The sequence below is a fragment of the Rhincodon typus genome, chromosome 29 (genome assembly GCF_021869965.1).
Source record: "Rhincodon typus isolate 14 chromosome 29, sRhiTyp1.1, whole genome shotgun sequence".
Classification (NCBI taxonomy): Eukaryota; Metazoa; Chordata; class Chondrichthyes; order Orectolobiformes; family Rhincodontidae; genus Rhincodon; species Rhincodon typus.
In genome coordinates, this window is record NC_063360.1 from 35,958,598 (window position 1) to 35,982,950 (window position 24,353).

Here is a 24,353-nt window from a genome sequence, read left to right on the forward strand (position 1 = left end):
ACAGCAGTTCAAGAAGATAGCTCACCATCAGCTTTTCAACAGCAAATTAGGATAAGGAGCAAATGCTAGTCCTGCCATCAATGCCCTCATTCCAGGTACACAGTTTTAAAAAATTTTCTTAAACATCATTATTACCCCTCAATCTTATACTCAAGTTCCAGCCGGCACAGTTTGTCTCATAATTTCATCTTTTAGCCCTGGCTCTTGACTGATGAGTAGAGGGGCAAATTAATTTGCATATCCATGTACATGAAAAGATACAATGGTGTAGCTGTGTCAAGGACTTTTGGATCCAGCCCGAACTGGTGGGATGCACATAGCCCTGTGTTTGATGGGAACAGTGTAGAGTGACCTTTACTCTGGACCTAATCCTGTGCTGTACCTGTCCTGGGAGTGTTTGATGGAGACAGTGTCATGGGAACGTTACCTTCAGTTTAAAAGAGTAGAAGGAGCTTTACTCTGGATCTAAGCCCATGCTGTCCCTATTACAGGAGAGTTTGTGGTGGACAGTTTGGTGGAAGGTTTATTTGTTTCTTTTGGTAGTTAATTGCTGTTGACACTGGGTGTGCAAAAGTAAAATGCCCCATCCTCACCTTATTAAGGTCAAAAACAAAAATGGCACAATGACAATATATTTGGTGCTAGTCATACTTTAAAAACACTGCAACTATACAGTCCTGCTGCTCCCAACAGTTACCTGTCATTCAGACTCAACCCATCATTGCATCTTCAGTGTTGTTGACATACCTTTCAAGATCCCGTTTGCTGAGTTCTCAACCGACTTCCAGCTGTGACCAGTGCAAAGTCTTACTTATTCTGGCAGCTACCCTGGTAAACCCTTGCCTGTTTCTCAAAGGTTCAAGGTTGCACGCAGCTAGTGTGCAGCTTCTAGCTAAACTGGAAGCTCAGCCATTGAGAGCAGGACATTCAGTAGGTGGGAAAACATCTTAGGCTCGATGAAAAAAAAAATTCAGCATAATTGTAAGTGGAAAAAGCAGACACACACAGAAAGGCTGGACCCCAGGATAAGACATAAATGAACTTGTTGCCATGTGGGTGAGGTCAGAATGGGATTTTCAGTGTTGCTAAGCTGATGATGTCACAGAGAGTGCCTTTTTTTGGGCCTCTCTTTTGTGTGGCACTACCTCTCAAAAATGAAAGTGTGACAACAAATTCTCATCTTCCAACCAGTGATCTTGCCAATGGTGAAGGATGTGGTTCATCTTTTTGGGGAAGTGAGATTGGTGTTGGTTAACTTGGGCTAAAGGAGATTAACCCATTTTTTTCGCCCAGAAGTGTTCTGATGTGTTGTAGATGAGGCTGGATCAGTTTAGTACCCATGAATCTGAGCCAAGGTAAGAGTCTTGCTGCCTTCAAGATTAAAAACACATTTTGTCTTGAAGGGGACTTCTTTTTTCATCCTAATTGGTCTCTGCTAACCCACCTTTGTCATTATCATCATTAATCCTACCAACTCACCACATCCCTCAAAATCAACTTCTCACCTCATCCTTAGATTCTAGCCATCTACAACATCTCTCAATCTCATCTCTTCAAAAAACAAGAACTAGGAGGCCATTCAGCTCAAGACTACCGCAGGCCTTAACTCCTCCATTCCAACTCATTCAACATAGTCCTCAACCTCCGGATATTTCAAAACTGTATCTACCTCTTTAAATACTTTCAGTGAATGATTGAGCCTCCACAACACCCTGGAGTTGAGAATTCCAAATATTCACTACTGTTTTGCAGAAGGAATTCCTTCGCAGCTGTTTTAAATGAGTATCTCCTTGTTCTGCAATTATATCCCGTATTTGAGATCCCCCTATGAAGCCCCCTCAGATTATTTTTGTTTCAATAAAACTACCCTTCATTCTTCCACATTCTAGTGAATGAAGATCTAACCTATTTAGCCGTTCTTGATAAGTCAATCACTTCATTCCAGGAGTCAGTCTAGTAAATCTCTTTTTGACTGCGTCCAAAGCCAGTACATCCTTTCTTAAGTTTTGGGGATCAAAACTGTCCAAGTATAGCTTCACAATACCCTGTACAGTTGTAACAACACTTCCCTATTTTTAAATTCCAACCTCCATGCAATAAAAGTTAACATACTATTAGCCTTCTTAATTACTTGCTGTACCTGCACGCTAACTTTTGTGTGTCTCATGCGCAAGAACATGATGGACTGGTTAGCAAGGTTAGATCATGTGGAATAGAGGGAAAACTCATTATTTGGATAGAGAACTGGGTCAAAGGCAGAAGTCACAGGGTGGTGGTGGTGGAGGGTTGCTTTTCAGACTGGAGGCCTGTGACCACAAAGATTGGTGTTGGGTCCACAACTTTTCGTCATTTATACAAGTGATTTGGATGTGAACATGGGACATATAGTTAGTAAGTTTGCAGATGACACCAAAATTGAAGATGTAAGGGACAACGAAGAAGGCTACTTCAAAGTACAATGGGACCTCAATCAGGTGGGCCAATGAAAAGCAGATGGAGTTTAATTTAGATAAATGTGAGGTGCTGCAGTTTGGAAAGGCAAATCAGCGCAGGACTGGTAAGGATTTGGGGAGTGTGGCTGAACAAAGAGACACTGGAGTGCAGGTTCATAGTTCCTTGAAAGTAGATAGGATAACAAAGGTGGCGTTTGGCATGCTTGCCTTTATTGGGCAGTGCATTGAGTTGGGAGGTCATGTTATGGCTATACAAGACATTGGTTAGGCCACTATTGGCCTCTCTGCTCCTATGATGCTGCTTGGCCTGCTGTGTTCATCCAGCCCTGCACCTTGTTGTCTCGGATTCTCCAGCATCTGCAGTTCCTACTATCTCTGATGCAATTCTGATCTCCCTGGCTTTAGGAAGGATGTTGTGAAACTTGAAAGGATTCAGAAAAGATTTACAAAGTTGTTGCCGGGATTAGAGGGTTTGAGCTATCGGGAGAGAGTGAATAGACTAGGGTATTTTTCCTGAAGCGTTTGAGGCTGAGAAGTGACCTTATAGAGGTTTATAAAATCATGAGGGGCATGGATAGGGTAAGTAACCAAGATCTTTTCCCTAGAAAACTAGAGGGCATAGGTTTAAGGTGATGGGGGAAGATTTAAAAGGATCGAAGGGGCACCTTTTTCATGCAGAGGGTGGTGCGTGTTTGGAATGAGCTGCCAGAGGTGGTGGTGGAGGCTGGTATAATTACAACATTTAAAAGGCATCTGGATGGGTAAATGAAAAGGAAGGGTTTAAGAGGGATATGGTCCAAATGCTAGCAAATGGGACTAGATTTATTTAGGATATCTGGTCAGCATGGATGAGAAGGACCGCAGGGTCTGTTTCCATGCTGTATATCTCTATGACTATGACTCTAAATTGCCCTGCACTGCACTTTTCTGGAGTCTCTCCATTTAAGTAAAAGTCTTGACTTTTGATTCTATTGAAGTCATGACCTAACATTCCACTCTACTAAACTACATCTATCAAGTTTTTGCCCACTCAACCTGTCAATACCCCTATGCAGAGTCTTTAATATTATAACTATGCGCCCTTCCACTTATTTTTGTATTGTCAGCAAACTTGGACGCATTACACCGACTCCTGTAATAAATTCCCCAGTTGCGTCTTCTAAGGGTCCCAAACTTACTTTAGCCACTCTCTATATACCCGTGGAAGCTTTTTAAAAAATATTTATTGCCAATTTATTTTCATAATCAATACTTACCCAATTAGCCTTTTAATCAACTGCAGCTGGTATCTAAAAAAATGCCAAACCCCCTGTGTCCTACCACTAGTTTTCAAACACTTTGCATTTGTTTGTTTTTGACTGGCTACTGTCCTTGACTGCCTTTGCTAACCATAGGTAGTCCTTTCTTGTCATTAACTTCTTATTCTGAATGTTATGAAATATCTGCTTAAATGTCTGCCACTGATCATCAAATGATTTTGCCCTTAGTCTATTTCCACAGGTCACTTTAGATATCTCTTTTTTTATATCTCTCTAAGTGCCTTATTTAATTTGAAGTCACTGGCTCAAGATCAGAGCTGCTCTCCTTCAAGCTAATTTTTAAAGTCTATCACATTAATTGCTACCCCTTAAAGGATCTGTAAACACACCCACTGCCTAAATCCCCAACTGTATCAGTCTAGCTATCAATGCACAGGAAATATTACGGCTGTAGGTCTATCTCCATGATTTGCATTCAGAGACATTCCTCTTAAAGTTCTCTGAAGTCTTGCAAATCAAAGAAAAAAATTAAAAAATTATACTATATCTGTCAGATTACCCCCAAAATGCTTCACAAGCAAATAATTTCCTTCCAGAGTACAACTGTTGTGTGGGTAGCAGCCATTGCCAGATCTTGGAAATTGCAAATATATTAACTGATCAATTACCTGGTTATTAAAATGTTAGCTCAAAATGTTAGAACAGCTGCTGTATTTTGTACACACTGATCTGACCTACGTAGGGACATAGGAGCATAGGTAGGACTTGGGAGTAAGCTGGTCAACCCTTTGAGCCTGTTCCACCATTTGAAAAGATCATGGCTGATCTGGTTGAGCCCTCAACTGCATTTTCCTGACTGCACTCCCCCTCTGCTCACTGTCCCCACAACCCCCCCACCGCAACCCCAACAATAACCCTTGGCTCCCTTATCTTCATAGTACAATACGCAGTATAATTCCTTATTCTTCTGTCTTTATATTCTATGTTTTAGTTTATTTTTGTGTGCTTTAAGATAGTGCCAGAGAGTGCTGACACGATACAACACTTTTCACTGTATTTTCTAACAAGTCACGTCAATAAATAAACTCCAATCAAAATCAATTGTCCAAAGCAAACGTGTGGTAGAACAGTCAGACAGGCAAGATATTCACCCACACACAAAGACAAATTGCTGAAAAACTCAGCAGGTCTGGCAGTACCTGAGCAGAAAAAGCAGTTAAAGTTTTGGATCCAGTGACCCTTCTTCAAGAGCACACCTTTAATGTGGAGAAGAGGCAGCCAACTCTGTATCTATAAAGTCAATAGCTTTGAGGCGTCTGGTGCATGCTTCAGGGAGCCTACAGCTACTCCCTATCTCTATATGTGTCATCTTGATGTGTCTTTCACTATCTCTCGGTCCTTGTCACTGTATAACACTGGGTACAATACTGGTAAGGATAGGACTGTCACTGTATAACATGGGTATAAGGACGCGTGGGAACAGGTCTGTCACTGTACAACACCGGTACAGTGCTGGTGGTGACTGGTCTGTCACTTAACACTGGGATACAAATCAGTCATTAACTCTGGGAAGCAGTACTTGCAGTTAAAGATGTGTCACTATATAACTTTGGGGGCAGTAGTGAACACATTGTGAAGTGCCAATTGGTTAGTGGCAGCAACCATGTGTACAAATTTACTTTAGTCAGTTTAAAGTCACTGCTTAGAATAGTTTACAACTGAGACTTGAGATTAGACATTTTTTGAGTTCAACTAATGACATATGTAGCTAAAGCCTATTAATCATTCATCAATTCCATCCTTATTTATTGGTAGAGACTGAGGCAAAAGCCCTGGTGAAATGGGTTCAAATCCCATTGTATCTGGTGGAATTTAATGTCTTAGCAATGGCTCCAGGAGATTACTACTGACTGTCGTAAAACCCTGTTTGGTTCATTAAATGTTTCTTCAGGGAAGGAAATCTACAATCCTTACTTGCTCTGGCCTGTAAGTAACTCCATATTCTCAGCCCCTTAAACTGGACCATGGCCAGAAATTTTACGCCCTAGCATTGCTATTGGCCCAGGCTCCCTGCCCAATACTTGAGCTGGGCACAGAAGCACCCTAAAGACATTGGCCTTGATTACCGAGTCCCAACAAACTCCCACCCCACGTCCTGTGCTTAACTATAACAAAAATAGCCTAGTCAGGCATTCAGTTATACCAAAACGTTACAGATATGCCATAAAGTAATAAAGCCAGACAGATTGCCTGACATACTGGTGTGACCCCAGCGGCCTAAAGCATAAGGGACTGGCCTCCTAAGCCAGGGATTGTGGGTTCAAGTCCAATCTGGGTTGGTGACAGTTTTGGGGCAGCACGGTCGCTCAGTGGTTAGCACCGCTGCCTCACAGCACCAGGGACCTGGGTCTGATTCCAGCCTCAGGTGACTGTCTGTGTGGAGTTTGCACATTCTCCCCGTGACTGCATGGGTTTCCTCCAGGTGCTCCAGTTTCCTCCCAAAGTCCAAAGATGTGCAGGCCAGGTGGATTAGCCATGTTAAATTGCCTGTGGTGCCCAGGGAGGTTTAGTTTAGGTGGGTTAGACATGGGAACTGTGGGGTTAGGGGAATGGGTCTGGGTGGGATGCTCTTCGGAGGGGTGGTGTGGACCTGTTGGGCCGAATGGCTTATTTCCACACTGTAGGGATTCTATGGTTCTATACTGTAGATATACCCGCGTCAGGTGGACTGCAAAGAGGCAAGCTAGAGCTCACTGCTGCCTTCTTGAGGTTAGTTTGAGATGGACAAGTGCTGGTCTTGCCAGCAACACCTTAATTTCATGAAAGAAGAGAAACAAAATCTGGCAATCAATTTGCACACATTAGGTGGCAATAACCTGAAATTGTTCTTGTGAACATGGCTGTCAAGCTGGAACAAAAATCACCTGCTAATTTCTGCTTAACCTGAGCCTTTCCCCCTCCTTGCTGGATAGGTGTCAATCTTGACAGGTTGAGCAAGTGTTGACAAAGACTGGAATAGAGATTTTTAAAATCATGAGGAGTATAAATAAGGTGAATGGTAGGTGTCTTTTCCCTGTGGTGGGGGATTTCAAGACTGGGGGCATATTTTTAAGGTGAGAGGAGAAAGAATTAAAAACAGACATGAGGGGCAACTTTTTTTTTTTACACAGAGTGGTTCATGTGTGAAATGAACTTCCACAGGAAGTGGTGGATGAGGGTAAAGCTACAACATTTAAAAGACATTTGGATAAGTACATGAATAGAGATATGGGCCAAGTGCAGGCAAGTGGGACTAATTTAATTTGGGATTATGGTCAGCATGGACTGGTTGGATTGAAGAGTCTGTTTCTGTGCTGTATGACTCCACGACTCGATTTAATGGCCTTCGTACAGACTGCACACCATCACAAGGAATTTTTCCAAATAAGCTTGCATGAGGCTGCAAAGGCCTAACTGCTTAGCACCAAGAGGTGGATACAATACAATGATAAAATCTTCATAAGTTTCAGAGTCAAACAGTTTGAATTATCCTTCTGTCTTTGAGTGTTGGCTGGTTGTCCCTCAAGGCCTCACATTTTAACATGTGCATCTTGTTTATGGCCTCCTCTTTCACCAATCTCATCCCACACAATTCTCCACCCCACCAGTTAGCTGGCTGGGTCCAAAACTCAGGAATTTACCCAAATCTCTGCACAGCCCTCTTCACCTTTTAATAACCTCCATGAAACCTGTTGGATATTGGAGCAATCCTTATTAAAGTAGAATGAATTTCACTCCGTACCTAAACATTTGATGGGACCAGTGTAAAGGGAGTTTTATTCTGCATTTAGCTATACAAGGAGATTCTGATGGGACACTATTGAGTGAATTTTACTTTCTCCACCCAAAGTAGAGCTTACCTGAGAGTGCTTAACACCAGGTGCTGAAAATGGGAGCGTCTTCATTCATCACTGATATCCTCATATTGTAGGGTAGAAGTGTACAAAAAGAATAAAACAAACACCATGACGGGACAGTGGTGCCACAATGCTGTTTGTCCTGTTTATTTGTCATTCAAATGCTAAAAATCCCTCACAATACAATATACAATATCCATTTCAAGCATGGATTTAAATTGCCCAGCAGAGCTTCAGTGGGATTGGGCATCTCGAGCAATTTCTTTGAAACTTCTTTCTATTAAAGGCTATAGTCACAGTAAATGGAAGGTCCAGAAGATAACCAATACATCTGCATTGATTCTTGTGACTTCAGTCAGCTGGAATATAATTTGCTGACAATGCAAAGTGGAGATAAAAGTTCTTTAGCATGGAGCAGGTTTTCTGTAAAATCTGCAGTAATTTCCACGTATACAGTTGCTCCCACGTGAAAACAGTTTCTGCTTACAGACAATATGTGCTTGAGGTTTCTGGGACGTTTGCATTCATTCTAGAAACTTAACTGTCAGTTGCTCTTTTCCTGCTTCCCCCCGCCTTTCCTCCGACAACTAATTTTTGGGAAGGAAGGGACAAAGAGAATAGGAATGGGGCCTGAAGAGGAAGATGGTTGATGTAGGTTTCCGATCATCTTGCAACCCAAACGCTTTTGCAGTGAAGCTGGGCACTTTATTTGGTATCAATTTGTTACTGATCGTTCGAAAGAGGCACAACGATCTACATTTCCTTCAAAATATAAAAGTATTGTCAAACATGGCTACTTGTCCCTCTCCCCACAAAACCAAAAACAAAGACAATGACCTTACCTGACCAGATGGGGTAGGTCCAAACACATTGTACTGTGTGTGTGTGTGCGCGCATGTGTATGTGTATGTGTATGTGTATATATATGTGTGTGTGTATGTGTGTGCGCGCACGCGTGTGTGTATGTGTATGTGTATGTGTATATATATGTGTGTGTGTGTGTGTGTGTGTGTGTGTGTGTGTGTGTGTGTGTGCGCATGCGCGTGTGTGGGGGCCTATTCCCACAGGGAACTACAATGATTGAGCATGCCCCCAAACTAACATAAGAGCCAGTGGACAAGAGACAACTTCCATCCCAAATTGGGTTCAGTTTGAACCCAGGTTCCAGACATCACAGCCTTGCACCTGCATCTCCTTCCCTTTCTTTCCCAGAGAGGGGGAAAGAGGAGCAGGAAGAGGGGGGTTCCCAATATGGGATGGTGGACAAGTTGAAGTTATCAAGCCACTCCATCATGAAGCACATTTTTGCCTTCTATCCTCAATCCTAGATTTAAGGGATTACTCATCAGAGACAGAGAGCGAGAAAGCATGAGCAAGAGAGCGAGAAAGGAAGCACGATAGAGAGAGCGATAGAGAAAGCGAGAAAGCGCAAAAGGCATAGGGCACAGTTCGCCATTTGTAAAGCATAATATAGACGTAATGCGTTGGACTTGGCTCTCCAAAACAAGTAGGATGCAACCAACTTCAATATGTAAACAGCTAGGGGAGGAAGTGGAGTGAGGACAATGGAACCAACTCAAGGACAGAAGTGCCTCTTCTACTGGTTTAATGGGTTATGAGCAGAGTCAGCAAAGCTCAACTCTACCTAGAAAGCATGCTGGGCAGTGAGGACTGAAGAGGGAGAGAGAGTTGGGGACAATTAAAAAAAGCGCCATCACACGGTCTAACCCAATCTCCAGGTGGATTAGAGTTGGGGCCATTTTCTGCTCCGACTCTAAGTCTACAATCCCGCCTGAATAGTGAACGTCAAACCGCGTAAAGATCCAATAAAGATCGCAACAAATTCAAACTTCTGCAACAAAAAAAAACTTCAGTTATGTACATTGCAACAGAGAACCTGAGTCTCCGAGAGAACTTTCAATTATTCAGCTCCACCCAATATATTACAAAATGGATTAACTTGCCAGTGACCCACCCGCCTTCCCAGCAGAACCCCGCCATTCCAAACTAAAGAAAAACATACTGAAAGACATTGGTACAAAATATCCAGGCAAGTGTTTTGTCTACAAAAAAGGGAAAAAACATTTTGCTAGTAACACAGAACCAGTATACAGGAGACAATCTGGAGCAGTGACCAGTGTGTGAAAGCCTCCTCATTGCCCCTTTCATTATGACCTGGGTCCACAGAAACCCCACTATTCTTTTCCATACACGCAAATGGTCTTCCCAATCTGAGTCACGATGATCAGCAGCAGCATAAACTTTGGTAAACTTTTTCCTAATTTAACAGATAGAAAGGCAGAGGGAATCACTTCCACTTACTTCTTGGTGCTCTCATCTGTTGAGATCAAAAGAGGAATGAACCTGAAAATACTGTTGTGTGGCATTAGTGGTGCATTCACTAGGTCTCTGCTGTTCCTTATTAGACCCTGGGAGCACTTCATTAGGGTTAGAAGCTGAATATGCATAAACTCTTACCTTTATGCACATTATCAAATTGGAAACATCCTCTTTTGACCCATTTCCATGACGAGGATCCGATTAGATGCAAATACTGGGATTTCTGAAAATTACAACACCACACTTTGCAATGATGCAACTCCACTCAAGAATATTAACCCTACTCTGGTGATATTAAATTTCTTGTTCAATAAAGAGAGCCCTTAAGATTTATAGGAGAAAAATAGGGACAACCGGCAAAATCTTTTTAATGGCTTTCAAATGACTAATTGGACAACAAAAAAAATGAGGGAAAATAAAAATCTCCCTAAACATCAAAGGAAATTATTTGCACTGGAAGCGAAGCGAGTTAAAATAACATTTTGTCAATTCCAGTTTCTTGCAGCTCAAAACAGAGTGCGTAGTTGCTTGGTCACAGTTTAACATTGCGGATGTTCGTGTTTTTAAAATCACATCTATATCACACAGTCTCTTCCCAGCTCTGGCTTTAAGCAGCAAGTGCCCATGATCAAATATAGCCTCGGCCCACCTCTGTCTCCCTGCCACTGTCCAAATGTAAACGCATGGCTTATCTTCAACTAGAGCACTGCAGCATTCAGGCAAGGGCAGCTGTCTCAAATAGACTGGCAGAAACTGCAAGAGCCTCCTCCTCTAGTGAAGTTCAGTGTACGATCTATCCCTGCCTCTCAAATGATTACGGACCAAAGATCCAGGCACATAATAAAATCCAGCATCGGGAGCATAGGAGCTAGACCTGCCATAAGGATGATACTAATTGGAGTAATTGATTAATTACCCCATGCGAAGGTTTTCAAACAATAGCAGGGCCACAATGGAGGTGGTGGGGGAGCAAGAGGGCAGAAAAATTGACCTCCCCTCCTGAAATCTCTTCAGCAAAGTGGAGGAATATCAGTGCTCAGGTCATATCCTTGACTAGAATGGAAATGGCATCCAAGGGTAGCTTGCTCACCAGTGAGTAACTTCATATTGAACTTCCAAAAAAAAACACAAAACCCTTGTCAAAATAATTTCTCCACTCAAAGCAACAGAAAATGACCTGTGTTTTAGGTTACCCGTCTATTCCCAGTGTTAAGTAGGCTGCTTGCAAACTGAGTTATGTTCAATGTGCGTTTGTTGGGATTTGTGAAAGGGCAGAAGGAGTTACTTGTTTACTCATACTACTGATGCAAAGTGAGTTGTAGGGCAGCTAGGAAACACACACACTGGAAATCACCAGCATCATTGCACATAATCATTTACTTCTCTCAGTCAAATTTGAATTTTTGCTGTAAAAGGAAACCGTCGTTTAAAGCTTGGGTTGCAAGTGGGCAAGGTGCAGAGGGTCATTGGAATCTGCAAAGAATCAGAGTTTGCTTAAAAGCAATTAAGCAAGAACACTTTAGGAGTGGAAGAATGGGAGTTACAAATATATATATATTTATATATATCTATATCATCGGAGAGTCCTCATACTTTGGACAGCACGAATTGGTGATCCTTCAACATTGCCCAGATTGCATTTCAAGTCTCTGTTCCTAAAAATGCAACGCTCCAAATTGTCACAACTGTAACTGACTCAAAAGCCCTCTTCTCAACTTCACCCCTCACGCTGATTGACAGGGTTATTGTGTTTGCGGACATGATAGAGAATGAGAAAGCCCCTAAAAAAAACTATACTGCTACTGTAGAACTTGAGACCTATGGTGGTGTCCTTTATACTATGAAGGCGAGAAACAATGGCACACACTCACACAGGCACACACACAGGCACGCACTCCCATATGTGCTCACGCACGCGCACACACACTCTCTCTCACACACACACACACACACACACACACACACACAAACAGCAAGTAAAAAAAAATTCTCATTTCCCCACACAATTTTCATTATAATCCAACAAAATGAATAATCATTCCTAATAGTCACATGTTGTAACTTTCCTTATACATTGTGTAAGAAGTGTCCAAAAGGTAAAGAAATCCAGATTTCATCTGAACAGAGCTATGGGAAAATGGCAGGGTTGCTAGGTTGACGTTGGCCCCACACCTTTGTTGGACTGTATGTTAACAGTAAAGAGGGGTGCAAGGTTTTGGCGGTTGTCTCTCGGAGCTATTTCCCTCCCTCCCTCTCCCTCCCCCCCCACCCCATCCCAATTTATTTCCATGTGGTGGCTGACTGGCTGATAGATCGTGAAGGGATCATGTCCAGCAGGTACTCGCGCTGACGTTCCACAGCTGAAGTTGTCTTGTGCATCGAAAGATTCGGGCTAGCGTATGCCATTGTAACCCCTGAAATTGAAATTGGCAAGACTTATCCACTGCACCAAAAGAAACAGTATCCTCAGAATTATTAACAGAATCTGATGAACCAATGCCAACTTATTTATATCTGACTGGAAGCTGGCACATTGGCTGGAGTTATCAATTCCCACTCCATCATCACCTTGCCTCCCCGTCAACTAACAGTCTTGACCATTACAAATTCTTTTGCTCTTTTAGGTGTCTTAAAGTTCAAACTCAACTCTATCCGGTACTCAAAGTACATTTTCTGAAGCATTTGAGATTAGAATATGAAGCAGCTGCCTGCACCAGATGGAATAAATTAAAATGCGTGAAACAGCTACGACACAATGATACTTCCTGTATCATTTCTCAGACCTGGGTGAGGGAATAAATGCTGGGAGTTGCAATGTTACAGATTGGAGGATCTGTAAAGCAACTTGCTGGGAATCTTGTTAAATTTAATTTTAATCCAAATTGGGTAAAGCAGGATTGTTTCGAAAGAACATTTGGTTATGTTTGACGACCTCCCCACAGCAATGTTTCACTCAGGATTTACACAGCACACAGGCCTTTTGAAGTACAGTACCACAGCAAGCTGCTCTTTGCCACACCCATTCCCCTCATACAACTCATGCTACAAGCCTGAGTCAACAGCACCCAGAAATACAAGGTTCACAGTTGCATTATGGTCAAGCTGGGGAAGTCTCACTTGTAGGGGAAGTGCAACAGAAAACTGTCCCCTTTGTAGAGCCCACAGAACACAACACAGCTTGGACATACATCCTCAATACATTAAAAACAAATCATATCACTAAAATTACCATTTAAAACATGCAAAACCACAAAAAAGAATAAATTAACCCAGTGAAGGAACAATATATACAGAGACTTCATAAGATACTAAGGTCAGAAAAGAGTAGCACCAGTGAGCAGAGGATACAAGAGAGGGAGAAGCAAGAGACAACAAATTATAGGGACACACAAGCAAATGTGGCATGGAATTCAACTCGAACAAGTTGTCACGATTAGATTAAATAGAGCTGCTGATTCTGTCTGTCTAAGGTGTCAGACTGGATGATTAATTAATGCTTCACTGTGCATTACAAATCTATGACTTCAACTGATTTCCAGCATTCTCAACTTTTCCTTCCATGTCAACGTTAGCCTCATTTAATTTTGTGTTCATAGCCCTTCCTATCCTCACCACCTGTAACCTCCTCCACTTGAAGAGCTTTGGGTCTTCCTCCAATTTCTGGCCTTATCAATCCCCCACTTTCTTTGCTCTCGCCAATTGGAGACTGCACCTTCATTCCCCATATATCTGTCATGCTCTGTTCCCTGTAAGGCATTTTTCTTTCCTTGAGCTGTTGGTGGTTCAGTTTCAAACACTGGCTAATAGTGCTCCTGTGAAGTCCCTTAGGAGGTTTTACTATTTTGAAGATCCTCTGCAAATGCAAACAATTGTTGCATTCCACCTCATACAGGTTACATCGAAAATCAGGATAGGTTCATGCTACCTGCTGTGCATTCAGCTTGAAGCAAAGTAGAAGCCTGTCAGATTGTTTCACACAGTAAACATGCAGACTGAGAATGCCTGGCAGCGAGACACAGAGAAACAAATGGAATATCTTGTGGTTCTACCTGTATTGCCGATCTGCTTCCTCCAGGTGGTGGTGTTACTCTTGCTCCCAGCTCGCTCGGTGTGCTTATTTTGCCTGCTGACAAGAGCAGCGTTCTGCAGTTGAGACGATTGGCTAAACGTGTGCAGCACTCCTCGGGGGTTGGTTGTAATTGACTGTGGCCCTCGAGACAGCTGGCCAGAGCTCTGGATAAATTAAATTCATCATACTTTATTACAAATTTAAAAAAAAAACGTGAGATTCAATTATTATCCACTTACTTGACACAGATTCTATACTCAAAAGATAATGAACTTTGGAACTAAAGATATGTTTGTGCAGTGGTTCAGCATTGAGAAAATCCTCTTAGGTCAAGTACAAGGAGGATTGGATGCAAAGTTAAGTTCCCCTTGCTGTGCATCAGTCCTAACTTTCAAAGAGAATACTTTGCTCACTGCACAGAAAGTGCAATTACTCACTTCAAGCTATAGTTTATCCCAGTGAAATTACAACTCTTGTTAGCCTTTTAGAGTATTCAGTTGGATTGCTTCTTTTGAGAAAGATAAGATCTAATTCCTCTGAATGAACCATGACCCTTGGATGGGAAGAAGTCTCTAATTTTTTTTATTCATTCATGGGATGTGGACATAACTGGCTAGGCCATCATTTATTACCTATCCCCAATTGCCATTAACAGTCAACCACATTGCTGTGGGTCTGGAGTCACATGTAAGCCACACCAAGTAAAGACAGCAGTTCCTTCTCTGAGGGATGCTAGTGACCCAGGTGGGTTTATCTGACAATCGGCAATGGACTCATAGTCATCATTCGAGTCTTGAAAAATCAGTTTTAAAGGTTCAAAGCTTGCTTTTCTTTAAGTTCAGTAATAATTGCCTAAACCTGTTCTGATGACGTTTTCATGTTTTATCAAAGGTAACTTCCTTCTCAAAAAGTTTTAATCTCCCCTGCTGTTGCTCATCATGCATGCAGCAGAGGTCGTCTCAGGTCTGAGCACAAACAGGGCAAGACATCAAACACTGGAGACTTCAGGCAGCACGCGAGGCATAGAAACATAAAAAAACAGACATTTATTTGGCCCATCTGTGCTTGTCAAATGAACTATCCACCTAATTCTACTTTCCAGCTCTCGGTCCATTGCCTTGTATGATCCAGCACTTGCAGTGCATATGCAAATACTTTGCAAATGTGATGAGCATTTCTGCCTGTCCCATGCTTTCAGTGATTGAGTTCCAGACTCCCACCACCCCACAATCTAGTCTTTCCGCCTGTTAGTGAGTCAGTGAAGTTCAACTCCTCTCTGGCCACAGGGGATGTGCTAGAAGACTGGAGGACGGCTAATGTGCTTCCACTTTTTAAGAAAGGTGGTAAAGATGAAACAGGAAATTACAGACCAGTTAGTCTCACTGGTAGGGAAACCATTGGAGAAAATTCTGAAGGAACAAAATTAATCCTCAGGTGAAAAGGCATGGGTTAATTAGGGATAGTCAGCATGGTTTTGACAAAGGTAGGTCATGCCTAACAAATTTGATCATATTTTCAAAAATTTCTAACAAGTGTATCAATGAGGGAAGTTCAGTTGATGTAGTTTATAAAAATTTTAACAAAGCTTCTGACAAGGATCCACATGGCAGACTGATTGAGAAGGTTAGAGCACATGAATTCAGGGAAACTTGGAGAGATAGATCAGAAACTGGCTTAGTGATAGGAGACACAGGGTAGTGGTAAAAGGCTGTTTGAGTGACTGGAAGCCAGTGTCCTGCGGTGTGCCACAAGGATCAGTACTGTGACCCTTACTATTGTATTTTTATATATATATACACATGAAAATGTGGGGTGAATATTAGAGCTACCTCTAACAGGCACATTAGCATAGCTTATTACAATATCTTCAGGGTATTTATTTCAACCACTTAGCTCTATATCAAAGCTGAGAGTTGAAACAGTCGTGCTATCCAAATCACAACTCAGGAATTGAGTTGTTGATTGTATAAATTTGAATCAAGTGTATACTGGAGAAGGGCATCGGATGATCACTTGAACACGTAAAAACATTTAAAAAAGGAGGCCATTTAGCTCCAGTCAGCTCTTGTATAAGATCATGGCTGATCTACCCTAGTCTTTAACTATTCTTTTGTGCCAGCTCCTTGACTGCCTCATATTTCAACCATCTAACAATCTCCTCTTTAAATACCTTCAGTGATCCAGCCTCTGCAAATCTCTGGGCTAGAGACTTCCAGAAATTTACTACTCTTCAGGAGGAGGAGTTCCTTTGCAAGGAAAAGAATGCCCTCTTCTTCTGTAACTATGCTCCCCAGTCAAGACTTCCTCGTTAGTGGAACTATCTGCTCAACAACTACCCTATCAAGCCCCTTCAGAACCTTGTATGCTCCAGCATGATAACTCCACATTCTTCTAAATGCTAATGAATAAAGGTCTAACTTCTGTTTATAAAGAGACCTATTTAAGAACTGCCAACCAGTAATTAGTTAATTTAGTCGAGTTGATTCTTCAAGCACATAAAGAGACATTCTCAGGACCTGGGCTCTTTGACGAGGTATACACCTGTAACATTTCACTCTAAATAAACTGATTCCAAGTAAAGGCCAGCTCTAATTTCTGCCTTCACCAATTGGCTATCAGGGTTACAGTTGAAGGAACTTCACAAATATTTAAAACTTCAGTCACTTTGAGCTCAGAAATCTATGCAACAAATTGGTCAAAGTCAAGCAATACACCACTCATTGGATTTTACCTCTGCATAAATTATATCCTGCAAAACATTTATATTTCTGCTGCAGACCTTAATAGGTGGCCTGTCTGCAAGGCACTTTTCCACCTTGCAGAGCATTCAGAGGAGTTGTGCGGACATTCAGTACGCTGTTCCAATGTGGAATGCAGAAGAGAAAGTGTCACTTGTTAATCCTGCAGCACGCTAACACATTCATTGCATCCATGATGTGTTCAGTTTCAGTCCACACAGTGGGTAGACACCTCCATGGAAAATGCCTCATTTGCTGTGAGCACAAGTAGATTGTTGCAAGAAGCCAGAATTGGAATGGCCATAACTAATCCAGGAGACAGTTTTGCAATTCGGTGCTTGTTAATTTTAAAAGTTAATTTTGTGACAGACTTGTCTTCTATAGTCAAAATAAAGTCAGGAAAAACTCAGGTCTTGCAGTACATGTGGTGAAAGCAACAGGTGAAATTTGAGTCCAATGTGTCCAATTTAAGAATGCTACAGTTTTGAAGAAGTTGCATTAAACTAATAGGTTAACTATGTTTCTCTCTCCAAGGGTACAGCCAGACTTGCCAAGTTTCTCCAGCACTTTGCATTTAGTTTAGATCTCCAACACCCACAGCACTTTGCTTTTACTTGTCTTCCATACCTGTTTCAACGTATGGTGCTGTACTGCAGAGTCCTGCTTGCTCTGTACAGTAGATGATGTCTGTTGCAGTATCCGTTGTTCAATCTCCTGTAAAACAGAGGAGTGTTTTGTTTCTACGCCAGTATTTCCCTCATAGCTATGCAGCATGGAGACAGCTATCTACATGCAGTGGGGGCTCTGGCCCCTAGACCTCTATCCTCCTCCAAAGCCACTTGGATTGTTGTTGGAGAAGAATCTCATGTTCCAGGCTCAGAGAGACAACTGTCTGAGCCAACTGTCCTGGAAACCAAGCTATTTACTGGTAGGCTGAATTCTCTCCCCTCTCAAAGTTTTTAAAAAAACCCTTTATCTTCCAAAGCAGTAGCACGTCAATCACACAACAGAGTGTAAATGACAACAGTCACACAGAAAAAAATTAAAAAGTAATACTTAAATATAAAATGGCGCAATACCACCGAGTGGCACAGGTCTGTTCCTGTCTAACATGGGGGTGCGGTATAGGTCACTGGAGTACAGTACTGGTGGGGACCAGCTTGTCACTGTACAACAGTGGGGTACAGTGGTGTGGACAGGTCTGTCACTGTATGACACTGGGTTACAGAACTGGTGAGGACAGGTCTGTCTCTATGTAACACTGGAGTACAATACTGGGGGGACAGGTCTGTCACTGTATAACAGAGGGGTTCAGTACAGTCACTGTATAACACAGGAGTTCAGTACAGGTGGATAGGTTTGCAAATTGCTCACCTGTTCTTGCTGAAGGGCCTTCACAAACGCTGCTTTCAGACGATTGGTATGCTCAGCTTTCAATGCCTTCTTTTGGTTGGACGTCACGCATTGCTCACACATGATAGTGCCAGATTTCCCTTGCCTCCAGCGACAGGTGAAATCAGTTTTACATTGAGAACAGGCGTATGGCTCTTGGGTCAATCCCTGTACTGAACTTTTACCTATGAATGTAAGGAAATACATCACAGCCTGTACACTAAATGAACACAGCTTGCTCCCTTACATCCAGTGCATTGCTTTGAGACTGTTTTCATCCATTTTTATTGAATATCAGGAAAGGTCTATTCCGAACAGCTAAGAAACAAGAACTAATGTTGTGGGGACATGAGTTTATATGAACAATTTGGATGAGAATTTCGGAGGCATTGTGAGTAAGTTTGTGGATGACACCAAAATTGGTGGAACAGTTGACAGTGAAGAAGGTTATCTAAGATTACAAAGGGATCTTGATCATTTGGGCCAATGGGTTGAACAGTAGCAATTTGGACAAATGCAAGATATTGCATTTTGGTAAGACAAACAAGGGTAGGACTTACATAGTTAATGGTAGGGCCTTGGGTAGGGCTGTTGACCAGCGAGACCTTGGGGATGAGGTACATAGTTCTTTGAAAGTTGCATCACAGGTAGACAGGATGGTTAAAAAGGCATTTAGCATGCTTGCCTTCATTGCTCAGAGCACTGAGTACAGGAGTTGGGACGCCGTGTTGAGGTTGTACAGGACATTGGTGAGGCTTCTTCTGGAGTACACGTACAGTTCTGGTCACCGTACTATAGGAAGGACATTAGTAAACGGGAGGGTTCAGAAAAGATTTACAAGGATGGTGCTGGGACTGGAGGGTCTGAGTTATAAGGAAAGGCTGGGCACTTTTTTCACTGGAGTGAAGGCTGTTGAAGAGTGACCTTATAAAGATTTATCAAAACATGAAGGGCATAGATTAGGTGAATAGCGAAGGTCTCTTCCCTAAGGTATGGGATTGCCAAACTAGAGGGCATATTTTTAAGGGGAGAGGAGAAAGCTTGAAAGGGGACCTGAGGGGCATCTTCTTTACGGAGGGTGGTTAGGTACATGAATAGAAAAGGTTTAGAAGGATATTGGCCAAACGCAAACAAGTGGGACTAGTTTAGTTTGAGAAACTTGGTCAGCATGGATGAGTGGGACCATAGGGTCTGTTTCAAGTGTTATGAATGAAGAGAAAAGCAGCAGCACCACCTGGACAGCCCTGTTAAAGAGCTAACACAGCCAAGTTGGATGATTTTGCTGCATTATTCCAAGAATATTTTATAAATATTCATTCATATGTGTGGGCACTGCTGGCTAAGCCAGCACTTATTGCTTGTCTCTGACTGCCCAGGGAATAGTTAAGCGTCAACCACATTGCTGTCGGTCTGGACACACACAGGATGGTAGATTTCTTTCCTTAAAGGGCATTAGTGAACCATATGGGATTTTTTTTTTTTTTTTTTAATATAAGTGACAGTGGCTACAAGGTTGACATTAGACCAGCTTTTCATTCCAGATTTTATGGAATTCAGATTTCACTCCCTGCCAAGGTGGGATTTAAACCCATACCTCTAGCACATTAGCCTGGGGTTCTGGATTACTAGTCCGGTGACATGACCACTACAACACTGCTTCCCTCCATGCTACATAATATTACATCTTTGAGGAGTTCAACATCTCAAATCTAGTACTTGAGTAATGCCACAATTTAATCAATTACCCCAATTTTAAAAACCTAAACCCAGGTTTCTACGGCTCTACCTAAGCAAAACATTGCGCACAAGAACTCTACCAAACAATAAAAAGTCCAGTGACCCTACTTCAGAACTGGACTAGAAACCATAACTGTTTCTCTATACAGATGCTGCCGGACCTGCTGAATTTCTCCAGCAATTTGTTTTTTGTTTCAGATCTCCAGCATCCACAGGTCTTTGTTTCAATTATAACTCTACCTTGGGTTTCTAGAAGATTATGCACCACCTCCTCCAGGCCCACTAAGTAGATGAACTCATTATTTGCAGCACTGGGTAGGAAGTTCAGCTCGGGGGCCGGTGGTTTGGGTGGTGGGATTTCCAGCAATGTCTTTTCCAGCTGCTTTCGGAGAGCAAGCTTGGCGGCTGCCTGCCGACTGGCTGGTGAGTCATTGGAATTCATGACCGACGACACTGTATTGGTGTTGGCATTTGACTGAGTTGAATTCAACGCTGAGGCTTTCATCGTACTCGATGCCTGCAAAACAACGAGAGAGATTAGGCTCCTCAGTTAAAATTGAGAAAGGACAATTTTTTTTCCCCATTAAGCACCTCAACATTATCTTTTCTCCTGTCAAGTAAATGGATTCTTCCTGCAGCCTAGTTCTAAAGGCACCATTAACCCCTCTGCTACCAAGCCCAAATACTTAAAGATTTATGCATTCATTCACAAACATGGCCATACTGTCACTGAGTTCATGTGCTGTACAAGTTGTATCCTTTAAGAAACTGTGTGTTTATGGCATGGAAAAAGTTCTAAAAGGTAGCACTCAATGAAATGAATCAACTGTGTTCAACTGAAAAACATTAGAGGTGTCACCAGCACTCCAATAGTTATCCCCGAGTGCCCTTGAGAAGCCGCCAACTTGCACCATGTATGTTTTCATTATGAAAGCACCTGACCCAGTGGTGTTGAACGAACAGTATACATGTCCAAGCAGTGATGCCGCGTGATTTAGAAGGGAACTTACAGCTGGTGTTATTCCTATTTTTCACGTGCAAGCCTTGCTCAACAAACCAACGAACAAGTAGGTCATCACAGATGGTAAGTCCCTGATGCTTGCTGAACCTGCATTTTCCAGGAGTGGGGCTAAGGACAGCTGTTTCTCATTGCCTGGCACCAGAGTTAACTCTGACCTTGTGTGATTCCCCTTCCTCCCACTAAGTGATCAACAAATGACTTGGAAACAACCTCAGGAGGTTACTAAAATGATTCCTAATAGGTGCACAAGTTTATAAAACTTCAGTGGATTAGATCACGCATTACATGGACTGAGGTCACTCAAAGTTAATGAAAATACAATGGAGAAACTCACCAAGAGAGAAAATAACCTTACGATCAAATCACAATGCCTGAATCTTTGGCTGCGAGACACAATAGCAGGGCTTGTTAATTCCAATCTATTTCCTAGTGAACGGGGCACTGTACAATAAACAGCCTGTTTTCCAGAAACAATTACAAGAAATGGTCAATTACAGAGAGAACCCTTGGTGGCTGAATGGGCAAAGGCCTCCCTGAGACCACAGAGTCATTAGGACCATTTGAGAATACTGCCTGACCTCAGTTATTTGATCTCAACCACAACAGACCAAATGAGTGCTATTTCCTTCAACTGCACTGAAGATTAGAAGCCATGCTTCTGACATTTTCAATCTGAAGTACTCAAGGGAAGAACAGGATTAGTCTTGGCTATGACTTCTTCTGAAATTGACTGGAAGAAGTGGAAAATATACTGGCGCAAGAAGCTGAAATGGCACTCAGATGAAACTGGCATTGCTGTTCTCAAGGAGAGGCAGGAGGGATGAAACATAAGAAATATGTGAACTAGGTTATTTTGGCCCTCAAATATGCTCTACCATTCAAGTAAACCATAGATGATCATCTACTTTAATGTCACTTTCCTGCACTCTTTCCATTTATTGTCAGAGTCAAATGGAAATAACATGCAAATAGACCCTTTGGTCCAACTCATCTGTGTCGACCAGATATCCTAAATTAATCTAGCCCCTTTGCCAGCATTTAGCCCTCTGAACTCTATCTATTCATGTTCCCACCCAGATGCCTTTAGATGTTGTAATCATACTAGCCTCCACCACGTCCTCTGACAGCTCAATCCATACCTGCATCACCCTCAGCGTGAAAAGGTTGGCCATTAGGTCCCTCTTAAATCTTTCCTCTCTCACCTTAAACTTGTGCTGTCTAGCTCTGGCCTCTCCTCCCCTGGGGAAAAGACATTGACTATTCACCCTTTCGATGACTGTCATGACTTTTAGAAATCTCTATGTCCCTTGATGTCCTTAATATCTAGCAATCTATCTCTGTCATGAACTTAGTGAATGACTGAGCCTCCACAGCCTTCTAGGGTATAGCATTTCAAAGATCTACCACCATGTGAGGAGATTCTTGTATTTAACTCCACTTACAATAAAGGCTGACAAATCATATGCCTTCCTAACTGCTTATTGTACCCGCAAGTTAGCACACAATGACTCATGAACTAAGACATCTCAGGGTGGCATGGTGGCCAGCACTGCTACCTCACAGCACGAAGGACCCAGGGTCAATTCCACCCTTTGGTGACTGTCTGTGTGGAGTTTGCACATTCTCCCCGTATCTGCGTGGGTTTCTTCTGGATGCTCCAGTTTCCTCCTCCAGTCAAAAAATGTACAGGTTAGGTGGACTGGCCATGCTATATTGCCCATAGTGTCCAGGGATGTGCAGGCTAGGTGGGTTAGCCATGAGAAATGTGGGGTTATGGGTATTGAGTGGGATGCTCTTCAGAGGGTCAGAATGGCCTGCTTCCATAGTGTAGGAATTCTATGATTCTACAGTCCTTTGGGAAATCAATACTTCCTATCCCTCACCATTTAAGAAATACACTGCATCACCATTCTTTTTAGTGACGTGGATAACCCTACACTTATTCACATTATATTCAATCTGCAATGTGCTTGCCTTCAAACTCATGGGTAAAATTATCAAGGGATATGGCGATGGGGCAGATAAATGGTTTCACGGTCCAGACTGACTGTTTCTCAAACTAGATTCTGAGACTTTCCAAGGAGTCCATAATGCAGGATCAACGTAACCATCCAGTACATTGAAGTCAAAAATGAGTGGTTGAGTGGTGGCCAGAAGAACGCTCTGATCCATTCATGACTCCTCAGGTACTGATACAGTCAGCCCTTAAATGCAACAAGACCTGGACAATATTCAGGCTTGCGCTGACAAGAGGCAAGTAACATTTGTGCAACACAAGTGTCAGGCAATAACCATCTCCAACAAGAGAGAATCTAACCATTATCCTTTGATATTCACTGAATCATCACCACTGAATCCCCCACCATCAACATCCTTTTTGGGGGTTGCAGGGGTGGGTGGGGGGCCTTATAACTGACCATGAAATGAAATAAAATTTGCTAGCCACATAAATACTGTGGCTATAAAAGCAGGTAAGCAGCTAGGAATCCTACGATGAGTAACTGATCTACTCACCCCCCCAAGGCCTGTCCACCATGTTCAATGAACAAATCAGGAGTGTGCCAGAATATTTCTCACATGCCAGGATGACTGCAGCTCCAGCAACACTCCAGAGGCTTGACACCATCCAAAAGAAAGCAACTCAGTTGGCTTTAACCACATCCATAGACATTCATTCCCACCATCACTGATGATCACTAGCTGCAGTGTGTACCACCTACGACAGAAGAGGCCAACATTTTGATTGCTTATGACAGGTAGATCATCATCTGCCAATTGAGCAGTCTGCCAATTGCAAAGTGGATTCAAGGCAAGTGATTCATTTGTTGCCACAAGCAGGGCTGACAACTGAGGGCAATCACCACCACCAACAGCGGCCTAAGGAAGGTCACAAAGTGAACCAGAGTATGAAGGAAGCTGTGTCCTGGAAGCCTGAGAAATTAAGTCACCAGACAGACAGGGAACTCTGCAATAGTAAGGAGGCTAGAATGACTAGAGTGCTCTTCTATCCACATGATAAATCAGTAGACACAAGTGATACTGCCTAACTGCCCGTGGTTGAATCGTATTTGAAGGCCTGACCATTAAAGAGGAATTCTCAACATTGTTGCCTCCGAAATCCACAACCAGAGGATTGATATGTACATTGAAGTCAATAATTATTATGCAAGACAAAACATGAGCCATTGGAGAAGGCAAAGACAAATGACTGCACATCAGCAATGACCAGGTGTCATTTCGGTTTCAATGCAATGAGTAAAATATATAGTGATTTCCTTCCTTTCCTGCTGTATAACACCCACTGTATTATTCAACAGGTAGTTTGTGCTAGATAATGGGGGTTGATCATGTTATGTCTCCTGTTGTTGTAATTATTAATTCGATTCTTGCAAAGATCAAACACCACCTGAGGTTCAAGACATTATCTGACGAACTGCCATGATTATGG

General features: G+C 42.4%; 1 protein-coding gene across 6 annotated transcripts in view; it reads right to left on the minus strand.

Annotated features, from left to right (window-relative positions):
- Positions 1-7,731: 7,731 nt before the first annotated feature.
- Positions 7,732-24,353, minus strand: part of gatad2ab (GATA zinc finger domain containing 2Ab) — an 80,311-nt gene continuing 63,689 nt past the window's right edge. For all 6 annotated transcript variants that reach the window (XM_048613994.1, XM_020529422.2, XM_048613997.1 and 3 more), the window contains 5 exons: positions 20,125-20,401; positions 18,130-18,332; positions 17,383-17,469; positions 13,998-14,181; positions 7,732-12,362 (listed from right to left, as the gene is read on the minus strand). In XM_048613994.1, the coding sequence (XP_048469951.1) occupies positions 12,229-12,362; positions 13,998-14,181; positions 17,383-17,469; positions 18,130-18,332; positions 20,125-20,401 (885 nt within the window). In that variant the 3' untranslated portion in view covers positions 7,732-12,228. The remainder of the gene's footprint in view (positions 12,363-13,997; positions 14,182-17,382; positions 17,470-18,129; positions 18,333-20,124; positions 20,402-24,353) is intronic.